The sequence below is a fragment of the Macaca fascicularis genome, chromosome 3, assembly GCF_037993035.2.
Source record: "Macaca fascicularis isolate 582-1 chromosome 3, T2T-MFA8v1.1".
NCBI lineage: Eukaryota > Metazoa > Chordata > Mammalia > Primates > Cercopithecidae > Macaca > Macaca fascicularis.
The window spans coordinates 3,289,900-3,304,573 of record NC_088377.1 but is presented as its reverse complement, the minus strand read 5'-3'; the positions used below and the strand labels follow the sequence as shown (position 1 = coordinate 3,304,573).

The following is a 14,674-nucleotide window of genomic DNA, read 5'->3' as shown; positions in this document are numbered from 1 at the left end:
GAGTGAAACTCCATCTCAAACAAACAAACAAACAACAACAACCTACCAGCTCTGGGAAAAGTGATGCTCGCTGAGAATTCTGGGTGGAGGGTGGGAGACCCAACCAAGATGACACCGTCACTCAAGAGTGAGTGACAGCGGACTAGGGACCCACAGCTGCCTGCCCAGCCCAGGGACCATGCCTGCCTCAGGAGCTTTAGAGTGAGGGTCTGGGCTTTCAGCGTGGGGTGGTTCCTTGCCTAGCATCTGCTCTGTGCATTTATATCGGCCGGGGCCCCAGTGGAAACAGGCAGCACTCCCAGGGGCAACCCAAGCAGCGTTTGGTGTCCAGTGTGTGGAAGCAGTGTTCCCTTTCAGGACGGGGCCCGCATTACAAACGGGGAGCTCAGGCCAGGCCGTCCTGGGCTCCTGCACGTTCTGGACATTGCACACCCACCCCTCCACCTTCCTGTCCTACCCGTGACTTGAGCAGGCGCCCAGTCTGCAGGGCAGACTGCAGGAGAGGGGCTGCCCTGGGAGGGGGTTGTAGGCTTCTGCTGCCCTGTGCCATTTTCATTTATTTATTTATTATTATTATTTTTCTTTTTTTTTTTTTTTTTTTTTTTTTGAGACGGAGTCTCGCTCTGTCACCCAGGCTGGAGTGCAGTGGCCGGATCTCAGCTCACTGCAAGCTCCGCCTCCCGGGTATACGCCATTCTCCTGCCTCAGCCTCCCGAGTAGCTGGGACTACAGGCGCCCGCCACCTCGCCCGGCTAGTTTTTTTTGTATTTTTTAGCAGAGACGGGGTCTCACTGTGTTAGCCAGGATGGTCTCGATCTCCTGACCTCGTGATCCACCCGTCTCGGCCTCCCAAAGTGCTGGGATTACAGGCTTGAGCCACCGCGCCCGGCCTATTATTATTTTCAAGACAGGATCTCTCTCTGTCACCCAGGCCAGAGTTCAGTGGTGTGATGATGGCTCACTGTAGCCTCGACCTCCCAGTTCAAATGATATGATCTTCCCACCTTAGCCTGGGACTACAAGTGTGTGTCACCAAACCTGACTAATTTTTTATTTTTTGTATGTAGAGATGTAGAGACTATGTTGCCTAGGCTGGTCTCAAACTCCTGAGCTCAAGTGATCCTCCCACCTCAGCCTCCCAAAGCTCAAGCCATTTTTAACATTGCCGAGGCAAACAGTTTTGGGGAACCATGCCTGAACGAACCATGAGTAAGACCTTCACGTTGTCTTTCTGGCTCTCGGGGGTCTGGAGGGGAAGTGGCTCATGGCAGGTCCCAGCACGTAGACCTGTTTTCTGGTTCATGTGCCAGGATGGGGAAGGACCTGAGCCGTCAGGGTCCTGGGGATCCAGTGTCTTAATTCATTCAGGGTAGCCCGTCCTGCCCTCCAGACTGCTGGGCACAACCGGGGCTCTGTCCCAGGACCCAGGGCTCCTCCAGGGCAGCTGCCGTGACGTCGTGGCTATGAGGCTGCCTCCCAGAAGGCGCCATGCTTTTGCCCAACCTGGAGTCCCCACTCTGCTGCTAGCACCAGGACAGTCTCACCTGCCTCGGCCTCTGGCTCCTCCTCAAGCTTCAGGTCTGAACTTGGGCATGGTCTCTGCCCAGAAGCCTTCTGCATCTCTGTCAGATCCCCATTTACCTCCAACAGGAGCCTTCCTTAGGGCACTTGGTAAAGTTTCACATCCATGACAGTGACAGTCACCGCCCCCATGCTGTGAGCCCCACGGGAGTCCAAGCTGACTTCATTCTTCCCTTACCACGTGCCTCACCCACTTTGAGCTCCTGTATTAGCCCATTCTCATGCTGCTAATAAAGTCCGAGACTGTATAATTTATAAAGGAAAGAGGTTTCATCGACTCACCGTTCAGCATGGCTGGGGAGGCCTCAGGAAACTTACAATCATGGCGGAAAGGGAAGCAAACACATCCTCCTTCACATGGTGGCAGGAAGGAGAAGTGCCAAGCAAAAGGGGGGAAAGCCCCTTATAAAACCATCAGATCTCACGAGGATTCACTCACTATCACGAGAACAGCAATGAGGGTAACCACCTCCATGATTGAGGGACCTCCCACCGGGTCCCTCCCATGACATGGGATTATGGGAGCTACAATTCAAGATGAAATTTGGGTGGAGACACGGCCAAACCATATCAGAGCTCCTAACGCACTCTCAGAGGGCAGGGTTGAACCAGCAGTGGGTTCGGTAACAAGGGACTTTCGTCAGCGGGTAGTGAAATTCATCAGATTTCCAAGCTGCTGCTGCCGATGCTCCTAAGGAAGCAGACGAGGCTGGGCGCGGTGGCTCAAGACTGTAATCCCAGCACTTTGGGAGGCCGAGACGGGCGGATCACGAGGTCAGGAGATCGAGACCATCCTGGCTAACACGGTGAAACCCCGTCTCTACTAAAAAGTACAAAAAACTAGCCGGGCGAGGTGGCGAGCGCCTGTAGTCCCAGCTACTCGGGAGGCTGAGCCAGGAGAATGGCGTAAACCCGGGAGGCGGAGCTTGCAGTGAGCAGAGATCCGGCCACCGCACCCCAGCCTGGGTGACAGAGCGAGACTCCATCTCAAAAAAAAAAAAAAAAAGGAAGCAGACGACAGCATGTGGATGAAATTGACAACTTCATATAAATAATGTATATATAGAGAGAGACGGAGTCTTACTCTGTCGCCCAGGCTGGAGTGCAGTGGTACATTCTCGGCTCACTGCAACCTCCTCCGCCTCCTGGGTTCAAGCTATTCTCTTGCCTCAGCCTCCTGAGTAGCTGGGATTACAGACACCTGCCACCCTGCCCGGCTAATTTTTTGTATTTTATTTTATTTTATTTTATTTTGCAACGAAGTCTTACTCTGTCACCCAGGCTGGAGTGCAGTGGTGCAATCTCAGCTCACTGCAAGCTCCGCCTCCCGGGTTCACATCATTCTCCTGCCTCAGCCTCCCGAGTAGCTGGGACTACAGGCGCCCGCCACCACGCCAGCTAATTTTTTGCATTTTTAGTAGAGACAGGGTTTCACCGTGGTCTCGATCTCCTGACCTCATGATCCACCCGCCTCGGCCTCCCAAAGTGCTGGGATTACAGGCGTGAGCCACCGTGCCCGGCCTTATTTTATTTTTTTTCAGTAGGGATGGGGTTTCACCATGTTGGTCAGGCTGGTCTCGAACTCCTGACCTCAAGTGATCTGCCCACCTGAGCCTCTCAAAGTGCTGGGATTACAGGCGTAAGCCACGCGCACCCAGCCACAGAAATAATTTTGATCCCTTTGTCAACCTGTGTTTAAACCAGACCACAGCATTAATTACATCTTTTATTTTCTGTTTTACGTTGATATTTCCTGTTTACATACAAGCTTCTAACCCTAAATCCAGCTTCCCCCAACCCAGGTGCCCCATAGGAGTTCCTGGTCACTGCTCCTGCAGACACCCGCTCCCTTCCTGTTGGGGATGGCTCTACCGCTGTGTGGCACCCTAAATGGCACCTCCCCCACCTGCCTCCCACTGGAAGTTCTCAAGTGGGAAATACCTCGGGTTTTCCTTTCAATGCAAAACTGCTTGATTCCGTTTTGCATGTTATAAAAGCTTATTCTCAGAATTCATGTTAAGAGTACAGAATACACAGTCCATGATTCTAAGTTTTCTTTTTTTCCTTTTTTTTTTTTTTTTTTGGAGATAGGATCTCACTCTGTCACCCAGGATGGAGTGCAGTGGTGCAACTTTGGCTCACTGCAACCTCCACCTCCTGGGTCCAAGTGTTCCTCCTGTCTCAGCCTCCCAAGTAGCTGGGGTTATAGGCGCCTGCCACAACACCCAGCTGATTTTTATATTTTTAGTAGAGACAGGGTTTCACCATGTTGGTCAGGCTGGCCTAGAACTCCTGACCTCAAAGTGATCCACCCACGTTGGCCCCCCAAAGTATTGGGATTCCAGGTGTGAGCCACCGCGCCCAGCCTGATTCAGAGTTTTCTATCGTCACTTTCAAAGCTCTGTGGACTCACAGGTAGATCCCTCCTTAGTCTTTACTGCCCTCTGATCTGGACAGCCTGAATCCCACGGCAGCAGTTCTGGCGTACGCTGTCGGACACCTTGGAGGCAAAGTGCAGCTCAGGACACCCTCAGGAATACACTCACATTATGACCCCGGTGCACAGAGACTTTCACCCCTAGTCTTAGCTCTTATCATGTATGATGCTCCCTCTTCTGTCCTGTTTAACACAGCATCACAGGTGGGAAGCCACCGGGCCGATTCCACGAATGGGAAGTAATCCCTGTTGAAAACTAGGCGGCGTTTTTTAAATAGACACACTCTCCTAAGATACCTCCCTTTAGCAGCCCACATGGCTCCACGGGAAGCCTCCCGCATCGCAGGGCGCTCGGTGAGGCTGCAGGCTATTCCGCATGTGCACGACAGTGTTGCTGCCTCTCTGTACTGGAGCATAAAGTGTGTGAATGTATCTGAGATCTGGAGCCAGTTACGCTGTGGAATTGGATTTACTCACACTCTTATTTTATGGGAGAAACTGAGGCTTGGGGCCAGGACCTAGAGTCAAAGCAACAACATGCAAAGATGGTGGTTAGGAACGCGGGCCAGAGCGGCAAGGTGTGAATCCTGGGTCCACCACCCGCTTGCTGTGTGAGCCGGGCAATCTCCCCGGCCTCCATGCCCCCGAGGGGAAGGACCTGCCCAGCGTGGTTCAGACGAAGAAAAAAAATCCAAAACAAAGGAGGCAATCTGTAAGGATTTTAAAAATATATCTATTTTGAAAATATTTTGAAAGTAATTAAGATCACTGATTGGGAAGGAAAGAAATCAACACAGTGAAATTTAGGAAGAGAAATGCAAGAGCAGCTGCTGAATCCCGCCCCTTCCACCGCAAGGGCACAGCCCGGAAATGAAGCTTATTTTAGGATCACAAGTGCATGCTCTGGTCCACGGAGGATCACTTTAATTATCAGTCTTCTGGCTGAAGGGTCCTGTCCCAAGTCAGGATCAGAAATAGCTCAGCTCGTCGTGCTTGGCTTTGTTGGTCTGGTAGTCAGACAAGGTCAAGGGCTTGTTTTCGTGAGGGAGAGATTTGAACACTCGCAGGTGTACGAAGTCCTCGTCGCCAACGTGCACCTGGGAAGAGAGTGGAGTGAGAGGAGCCTCTGATCCCGAGTCACCTTGCTGCATCCCTCCAGGTCGTTCGCAGCCGCTGACAAGCCTGTCTTCTGCAGGTGCAGCGGACGCCTTGCACCCCACATCCCTTAGGGTTCTTAGCTCCCCGGAAGCCCCAGTCCTCCTGAAAGGCCGATGGACACACACAGTAGGATGCTCATCTCAGGGGGCAGCCACAGGGTGCACCAGCACCTGAGACCACAGAGCCCAGGCCTGCGCAGGCGGCTTTCTACCAGCACCCGTTTGGGGCGGGCCCTCCCAGGCCACACTCCACACCACGGAGCCCAGGCCTGTGCAAGCGGCTTTCTACCAGCACCCGTTTGGGGCGGGCCTTCCCACGCCACACTCTACCTTGATGAAGTAGTTTGTCCCCGCGACCACCTGGCTCTTGAACGACACGGCCTTAAATACAGGGAACTTCTTGTTTTCCTTCTCTTCAAGCTGGGACCTCACCTAGGCAGAGGGGACATGAGGATGTCTCAGCGGCTTCTTGGATTCCCTCCTGCTGGAGTAACTTGCACGCACGTGCACACACACATGATTCTGACACTGGCTCTTCACACAATTGTCTCTTACAACTGAAGGGACATTTTAACTGTTAGCCTAATAATAAAGTAGAAAAAAACAGTTCCAGTTGGGTACGGTGGCTCAAGGCTGTAATCCCAGAACTTTGGGAGGCTGAGGTAGGCGGATCACTTGAGGTCAGGAGTTTGAGACCAGCCTAGCCAAATGGTGAAATCCCGTTTCTACTAAAAATACAAAAATTAGCTGGGCGTGGTGGTGAGCACCTGTAATCCCGGCTACTCGCGAGGCTGAGGCAAGAGAATCACTTGAACCTGGGAGGCGGAGGCTGCAGTGAGCCGAGATCAAGCCACTGTACTCCGGCCTGGGCAACAAGAGCAAAACTCCATCTAAAAAAAGAAAATTAAATTGGGCCAGGCAGGGTGGCTCATGCCTGTAATCTCAGCATTTTGGGAAGCTGAGGTGGGTGGATCACTTGAGGTCAAGAGTTCGAGACCAGCATGGCCAACATGGCGAAACCCTGTCTCTACTAAATATAGGAAAATTAGCAGGGTGTGGTGGCGGGTGCCTGTAGTCCCTGCTACTTGGGAGGCTGAGGCAGAAGAATCACTTGAACCCCAGAAGCAGAGGTTGCAGTGAGCTGAGACCACACCACTGCACTCCAGCCTGGGTGACACGGTGAGACTCTGTCTCAAAGAAAAAGGCCAGGTGTGGTGGCTCACACCTGTAATCCCACCACTTTGAGAGGCCCAGGACGCGGATCACTTGAAGTCAGGAGTTCGAGACCACCCCTGCCCATGTGGCAAAACTCCATCTCTACTAAAAATATAAAAATTAGCTGGGTGTGCTGGCTCACACCTGTAGTACCAGCTACTTGAGAGGCTGATGCAGGAGAATCGCTTGAACCCAAGAGGCAGAGGTTGCAGTGAGCTGAGACTGCGACACTGCACTCCAACCTGGACAACAGAGTGAGACTCCATCTCAAAAAAAAAAAAAAAAAAACAATTAAATCTAACGTAGTTTAAAAGTACTCTGGGGTCAGGCACAGTGGTTTCTGTCTGTGATACCAAAACTTTGGGAGGCCAACGCCAGAGGATTGCTTGAGCCCTGGAGTTGGAGACTCCATCTCTAAAAAATAAATAACATACAAAAACTAGCCAGGCGCGGTGGCGGGCGCCTATAGTCCCAGCTACACGGGAGGCTGAGGCAGGAGAATGGCGTGAACCTGGGAGGCGGAGCTTGCAGTGAGTCGAGATCCTGCCACTGCACTCCAGCCTGGGAGACAGAGCAAGTCTCCGTCTCAAAAAAAATAAAATAAAAAAATAAATAAATAAATAACATCAGCCAGATGTGGTGGCATGCGTCTGTGATCCTAGCTACTGGAGAGGCTGAGGTGGATCGCTGGGGTCCTGGAGTCCGAGGTTACCGTGAGCGATGACTGCACCACTGCAGCCCAGCCTGGGAGATATGGTGGGACCCTGTCTCAAAAAAAAAAAAAGTGCTCTGGCTGCTGCCTAGGTTAACGGGTAAGCACAAGAGTGTACCGGAGTGACGAAGCCGGTCCCAGAGAATTAGGGGTTTAGTTTAAAAAAAAAAAAAACAGGCCGGGCACAGTGGCTCACGCCTGTAATCTCAGCACTTTGGGAGGTTGAGGCAGGTGGATCACGAGGTCAGGAGATCAAGACCATCCTGGCCAACACGGTGAAACCCCGTCTCTGCTAAAACACAAAAAATTAGCTGGGCGTGGTGGCGCACGCCTGTAGCCCCAGCTACTCAGGAGGCTGAGGCAGGGGAATCGCTTGAACCTGGGGGGTGGAGGTTGCAGTGATCGCTGAGATCGCACCACTGCACTCCAGCCTGGCAAGAGAGCAAGACTCCATCTCAAAACAAACAAACAAAAAGGAAGTGGCAGGAAGCACACCAGTTGGGAAAGAAAGGGAGTCACCCAGTATTACCGGTAGCGGAGCCACCAGGGCAACCTGGCCCAAGGCCCCACCACCTCCCAGCGCCAGGGAGGGCCTTTGCTGGGACAGGCTGGAGAAGAGAGGCCTGGGGCCCTGGCAGGAAAGGCTGGGGAGGTGGGGAAGGGAAGGTGCCCTCCTGCCCCCCATGTTCTCTGCTCAAGGCCGCCATGCTTCTCGCTGCATGGGCACAGTGGCTACCTGTGTCTGGAGACCAAGCTGTGTGCCCCTCTCCCAGCAATGTCCAGTGGGCTTGCGGGGACACACCAGTGTGGCAGCCCTCACCCCCAGTCACTGAGGGCTCAGGTTGTGTCTCGCCCACAGACCCGCCCTAGGGCATGGGAGGATGAGCACTGGCCCCTCTCTTTGCTGTTTCGGGAGCAGGAGCAGCAAAGTCTGCAGGGCATGGCAGGGAAACCCCCAGGAGGCTGTGGAGGAGGCTGTGCACCGTGGAGGTGCTGGTTCCAGGCCAGGCCACCTGTGCAGCGTGGGCACTGACGTGGGCACTGACGCCGCTGACAGGGAGCAGCAGGGGCCGGCCTCTCACCGGGGGAGCCCTGAAAGGCAGGATGAGTTAGAAAGCCGCAAGTGACCGACCAGTCACCTGTGTTGGGGGTGTCGACAGTGGGGCAGACGGGCTGCGAAGGCGCAGGGGTGGCTCTGGGGGAGGGTCCCCCATGCAGTGGCACAGAATGAGGAACTCTGCTGGCCTTAGGGCTCAAGTCAGGCTCTGGTCTCCACCTTCCTTGTCTGCAAAGTATGATAGGAACACTCAGCTCGAGCGCTCCCATAAGGAGTCGGTAAGACAGGGCCCGACTAGGGGGTGTCCAGGAAGCGCCCCTGCCCCTCCCTCCCGCCCTTCCTTAGAGACCACCCGGCAAATGGGCTGCCTGGTTCATACGCCTGCCTTAACGCCCCTCCCAGTAGCCATGGCTGGGCCCACTCAGGTCACTTTTGAGACAGGGACTCTTTTCTCCTGGCTGCAACAAGAACTCATTCGAAGTTCAGAGTGGGTGACAATGCGGGATGTCTTAGGCCTGGAAAGCCAGGAAACGGGTAAGGAAGAGCTGGGTAGGCTTCTATGAGTGGCTGTCGGGGAGAGGAACCACTTTTCCAGGTGCGGCTCCCACAAGCAGCCTGGGCAGGCACCGGCCGGACAAAAATGCCTCATTTCCAAAGGTGTCATGAGACTGACTCATTCTGCCCTTCTTCCTGCAGTCAGATGGTCAAAAACCCTTGAGTGATGAGGCTGTGGGCTGATCACATTCAGGAAGCAGCAGAGGGGAGGAAAGATAAAAGGAGAAAGAAGGCTGGGCAGGGCTCACGCCTGCAGTCCCAGTGAGAAAGAAGGCTGGGCGGGGCTCACCCCCGCAATCCCAGCACTGTGGAAGGGTGAAGCTGGAGGGCCGCTTGAGCCCAGGAATTTGAGACTAGCCTGGCAACATGGTGAAACCCCGTCTCTACTAAAAATACAAAAATTAGCCAGGCGTGGTGGCGTGCACCTGTAGTCCCAGCTACTCAGGAGGCTGAGGCAGGAGAATCGCTTGAACCCGGGAGGTCAAGGCTGTGCCACTGCATTCCAGCCTGGGTGACAGAACAAGACCCTGTGTCAATAAATAAATAAATAAAAATAAAGGAAAAGAAATTTGTTTCCTTTTTCCTCTCCTTACTCAAAACACAGGCCAGACCAGCCTGGCCAACATGGCGAAACCCCGTCTCTACTAAAAATACAAAAAACTAGCCGGGTGAGGTGGCGGGCGCCTGTAATCCCAGCTACTTGGGAGGCTGAGGCAAGAGAATAGCTTGAACCCAGGAGGCAGAGGTTGCAGTGAGCTGAGATCATGCCACTGCACTCCAGCCTAGGCAACAGACCGAGACTCTGTCTCAAAGAAAACAAAAACAAAACAAAAACAGGCCTCGGCTGGGCATGGTGGCTCACACCTGTAATCTCAGCACTTTGGGAGGCTGAGGCGGGCAGATTACTTGAGGTCAGGAGTTCAAGACTAGCCTGGCCAATCTGGTGAAACCCCGTTTCTACTAACAATACAAAAATTAGCCGGGCATGATGGTGCATGCCTGTAATCCCAGCTACTCAGGAGGCTAAGGCAGGAGAATCTCTTGAACCTGGGAAGTGGAGGTTGCAGGGAGCCCAGATTGCGCCACCGCACTCCAGTCTGGGCAACAGGGTGAGACTCCGTCTCAAAAACAAAAAACAAAAAACCCAGGCCTCAGCATCGCCTGGACCTGTTCCTGCTTGGGGCATCCACTTGGTCACCAACTATGACAGGGAGGCGGGCCCGGCCTGTGCTCCACCGGAGGGGCTTCCTGCAGAGGACCTGCTCACTGAAGCCCCTCTAGAATCCTCTGGAAGGTGCAAAGCAACAGGACGTCCATTTTACAGACGAGGAAACCGAGGCACAGGGAAGGTTGCCCTCTGCAACCCAGCCCGGTTTTTATCTTGTTTTTTTGTGTGTTTTAGCTTTTTATTTAGACTTACAGTTTGAAACAGTGTTAGAATCAGAAGCGTGTAAAGAAACCTGTAGACCCTTTGTGCAGATACGCTTAAGTTTTTAACCCATGTGCCTTATCGCTGGGGACCTCTTGCACTCTCTCATGATATTTGCCTGAACTAGTTGAAGATACTGACAAAGATTCTTGCTTGGCCAAACTGTAGTCGGGCTCCTGAAGCGCCTAGGCCACCTGCGCACTTCCTTGTAAAATCCAATTTTAGCAAGAAGCCTGGCTAAGTCCGTTTGGCCAGACCCTCCCCACCCGCTTGCTATCGGGTCACCGTGAAGTTTGGAGCCGGCTGCTCACCTGCGCCATCGCCGGCGACGCCCGATCACCTGAAGCGCCTCATGCCTGGGGTTTCCCCTCAGGGATTGTCCATCCAGGGACCGCACCCTGCTCCGGGGCTATCAGTTGCCACTCGCCCTTGCTGTATTCAGCGGAGCCCAGTGTCTCCCCAGCGCCGACCCAGGCGCGGCCCCCTCCCCTGCACACTCGCACGCAGCGCCCGAGCGGAGGGAGGCCTCTCACGGCCACAGCCCGGCCAGCCCGGGGGTCCAGGACCGAACCCGCCCGCCCAGGTGCGCAGCGGGGCCGAAGTGGCTTCTCCCGCTCCAGGAGCCGCGGCCTCGCCCTGAGGCTCAGGCGGGACCCCGGGCCGGCCCCGTCCCCGGGGCCCACCCACCTGGTCGGCGATGTCCTGGGTCTCGGCGGTGGCCGGCTGCACGGCGGAGGGCGCCCCGCACATCATCTTGGCGGCGTCGGAGGGAACCTGGCGAGGGGACTCGGCGACGGGACGCGGCGGCTCCTCTGCTCAAGTAGGCGCTGCGGTCACGTGACACGCGGGCGGAACCAAGGCGCGGGGAGGGGGGACCTTGGCTTGGGCGTCCCCTGCGGGGTCGCGGTGGCCCCGCAATAAGGGGCGCGCGGGGCGGGGCGCAGGGAAGGCGCGGGGCTGGGAGCCTGGCTACCACGCTCCGCGGGCTCCGTCTCCGCGCCCAGGGCCGGTGTCGGGAAGCAGCGCCCCCCTCCCGGGGTTGGTGTGGTCTTTCCAGGCGCCGAGTCACAAGGACTGGGGCGGGGGCGCGGCCGGGTGTCGCCGGTGGGTTGGGCGCGCAGGGTGGGACCATAGGGAGGGGCAGTCGGAGGGGGAGCCGTCCTGCAGTGTGGCGGGGTCCGGGCCGCGCACGAGGGAGGGCACGGGTGGGGTGGGCGCAGCGCTACAGGGGTCAGGGGTTCCGGCCCTGCGGAAGCAGGTGTGCTGGCTGCTGTGGACATCACCGCTTGTGACCCAGGACACTGAAGGCTGAAGCGGGTGGACAGAGAGGCCCAGGGAGGAGGAGACGCGCCCATGCGCCCCAGGCTGGGTGGGGGCAGGGGTTAGATCAGAGGGATGAGAAGAAGGCAGGGTTCTCTGGTGGAATTGGAATTTGAGTTTTAGGATTTCTTTTCTTTTTTCTTTTCCTTTTCTTTTTTTTTTTTTTTCTTTTTTCTTTTTTTTTTCTTTTTGAGACAGAGTCTCGCTCCGTCGCCCAGGCTGGAGTGCAGTGGCTCAATCTCGGCTCACTCTAATCTCCACCTCCCGGGTTCAAGCGTTCCTCCTGCCTCAGCCTCCCCAGTAGCTGCGATTTCAGGAGCGCGCCACCACGCCCGGCTAATGTTTGTGTTTTTTGTAGAGACGGGGTTTCCCCATATTGGCCAGGATGGTCTCGAACCCTGACCTCATGATCCACCCGCCTTGGGCTCCCAAAGTACTGGGATTACAAGCATGAGTCACCGAGCCTGACCTCTTTTTTTTTTTTCTTTCTTTCGTTCTTTTTTTTTTTTTTAATTTAGGCAGGGTCTTGCTCTGTTGGACAGGCTGGGGTACAGTGGCCTGATCACAACTCACTGCAGCCTGGACCTCCTGGGCTCAATCGATCTTCCCACCTCAGCTGCTATAGTAACAGGCTCACCCTACCACACGCATATACAGAGAGTTTCACCATGTTTCCCAGACTGGTCTGGAACTTCCGAGCGATCTGTCCACCTCGGCCTCTCAAAGTGCTGGGATTAGTGGCATGAGCCACTACACCCCTAATTTTTTTTTTTTTTTGAGACGGAGTCTTGCTCTGTCGCCGAGGCTGGAGTGCAGTGGCACGGTCTCGGCTCACTGAAAGCTCTGCCTCCTGGGTTCATGCCATTCTCCTGCCTCAGCCTCCTGAGTAGCTGGGACTACAGACGCCCACAACCACGCCTGGCTAAGTTTTTGTATTTTTAGTAGAGACGGGGTTTCACTGTGTTAACCAGGATGATCTCCATCTCCTGACCTCGTGATCCACCTGCCTCGACCTCCCAAAGTGCTGGGATTACAGGCATGAGCCACTGTGCCTGGCCTGCACCCCTAATTTCTTTAAAAACTGTTTTTGTAGAGATGGAGTCTCACTATGTTGCCCAGGCTGGTCTTGAACTCCTAGGCTAAAATCGATCCATCCCCCGAAGTGCTGGGATGACAGGCTTGAGCCACCACACAGGCCCTTTGGTTTACGATTTGTGTTAGACTGGACCACCTGGGAAAGGGAGGGGTCGCTTGCCTTATTTGGGGTGGGGGTGGGGCCTGTGCTAGGCACCTATTGGTGTGACTGGCTCTTCAAAATGACCAGACACCCCACCCAAGGGCTGTCCCTCAGGGGGACTGGTCCGCTCCTTGGTAGAAGGCCCAAGCAGGAGCAGCCCATGAATGAGTTGTGGGGGCCTTTCCCTTACCTGCCAGGGCACAGCCTGGTCTGTCACTTCAGGCAGTCAGGTGTGGTTGAAGCCTGGGGGGAGCTGGGCAGAGACCTGCATCATTGTTGAATGAGTGAAGGCAGATTTGACCCCACGAACATGGAAAACTCTTCTATGTGGAAAACAAAGCATCAGAGGAAAAAATGGTCAAGAGAAAGGGATGTCCGCTGCCTGTACAGGTCCTGCGGCTCTGTGGGGCTTGTGCTGTGGAAGGTGTTGGCCTTGAGGCCTTTGGTCCTGAGGTGCCTCCTGGAGTCGGATCCTCACTCTCCAGGCTGGAACTGGGTCCTAGGTGCCTCCATTGTACAAATAGGAGGATAACAGCTGTGGAAATAAACAGAGCCCACGCACATGAGAACAAAAGGTCATTTATTCAGGGCTTGCTGTACAAGGGAGTCGCCATCCTCTCTTGTGTTGACCGAGATTCCTCAGCAGGCGGAGGCAGGGCCAGGGAAGAGCCTGGAATGGGAAGGGGAGGCTCAGGTGCACCTAAGGGAGGCTGTGGCCTGGGAGCCGGAAGAGGGGCTCACTAGGAGTGTGACCACGACAGGTCTCTTGCCCAGGGTGTGGGAAGTCAGCACACTGCCACCCAGGGTTTGCAGCAGACAGTTTGGACCACAAGGCTGTAACTGAGAGGAGACCTCAAATCCACCTCCCTGAGGAGTATGGGGCTGGGGACTTTTAGGGATTTGGAGTGGGCTGAGGGCGGGGGCCGCTGATGGGTGGAGGCGTGCAGGGTGAAGTCATGGGGTGGGGTTGAAGAAGCTGTGTTTTCATGCTGGTTCACTTCCTCTGTGGGGCTCTTCAAGCTGGTTGGCCTGGAATTAAGGATCTGAAACATCTTTTTTTTTTTTTTTTTTTTTTGAGACGGAGTCTCGCTCTGTCACCCAGGCTGGAGTGCAGTGGCCGGATCTCAGCTCACTGCAAGCTCCGCCTCCCGGGTTCACGCCATTCTCCTGCCTCAGTCTCCCGAGTAGCTGGGACTACAGGTGCCCGCCACCTTGCCCGGCTAGTTTTTTGTATTTTTTAGTAGAGGCGGGGTTTCACTGTGTTAGCCAGGATGGTCTCGATCTCCTGACCTCGTGATCCGCCCGTCTCGGCCTCCCAAAGTGCTGGGATTACAGTCTTGAGCCACCGCGCCCGGCCAGGAGTTCTTAAACAAAAGAACAAAAGTCTCATGATTCTGAAGTCAGAGATTCCATCTGTAGGAACAGTGGGAGTGCAGATGGTCACTAGTGCTACGTGACTCTCAGAAGGAAGTGGGCTAAAGTGTAGCCTAACGAACACTCAGTCATCCTTCTCTCCCTGCCTCCCCCCTCCTGCCTCCCCCTCCTTCCCTCTCTCCCTTTCTCCCCCCTCCTTCCCTCTCTCCCTGCCTCCCGCTCCTTCCCTCTCTCACTGCCTTCCCCACTCCTTCCCTCTCTCCCTGCCTTCCCCCTCCTTCCCTCTCTTCCTGCCTCTCCCCTCCTGCCTCCCCCTCCTTCCCTCTCTCCCTGCCTCCCCCCTCCTTCCCTGTCTCCCTGCCTCCCCGCTCCTTCCCTGTCTCCCTGCCTCCCCGCTCCTTTCCTCTCTCCCTGCCTCCCCCCTCCTTCCCTCTCTCCCTGCTTATCCCCTCCTTCCCTCTCTCCCTGCCTCCCCGCCTCCTCTCTTTCTCTCTCTCTGTCTCTTTCTTTCTTTCTTTCTTCAGAGTCTCGCTGTTATCCAGGCTGGAGTGCAGTGGCGTGATCTTGGCTCACTGCTGCAACCATTGCCTCCCAGGTGCA

General features: G+C 55.2%; 1 protein-coding gene across 1 annotated transcript; it reads right to left on the bottom strand.

Moving 5' to 3' along the window:
• Positions 1 to 4,731: 4,731 nt before the first annotated feature.
• CSTB (cystatin B) lies at positions 4,732 to 10,935 on the bottom strand. The gene is made up of 3 exons (XM_005548576.4): positions 10,831 to 10,935; positions 5,506 to 5,607; positions 4,732 to 5,115 (listed from the first exon to the last, which is right to left on the bottom strand). The coding sequence occupies exons 1-3, from the start codon at positions 10,894 to 10,896 to the stop codon at positions 4,987 to 4,989; spliced, it is 297 nt and encodes a 98-aa protein (XP_005548633.1). The 5' UTR covers positions 10,897 to 10,935; the 3' UTR covers positions 4,732 to 4,986.
• Positions 10,936 to 14,674: the final 3,739 nt, after the last annotated feature.

What these genes read in the sequence shown, in the direction of transcription:
- CSTB (XM_005548576.4), bottom strand. Translation starts at nt 10,896, where the DNA reads ATGATGTGCGGGGCGCCCTCCGCCGTGCAGCCGGCCACCGCCGAGACC. An exon ending in CCCAGGACATCGCCGACCAG is followed by an intron (nt 5,608 to 10,830) that starts GTGGGTGGGCCC and finishes CCCTCTGCCTAG; the next exon opens with GTGAGGTCCCAGCTTGAAGA. An exon ending in GGACAAACTACTTCATCAAG is followed by an intron (nt 5,116 to 5,505) that starts GTAGAGTGTGGC and finishes CTCTCTTCCCAG; the next exon opens with GTGCACGTTGGCGACGAGGA.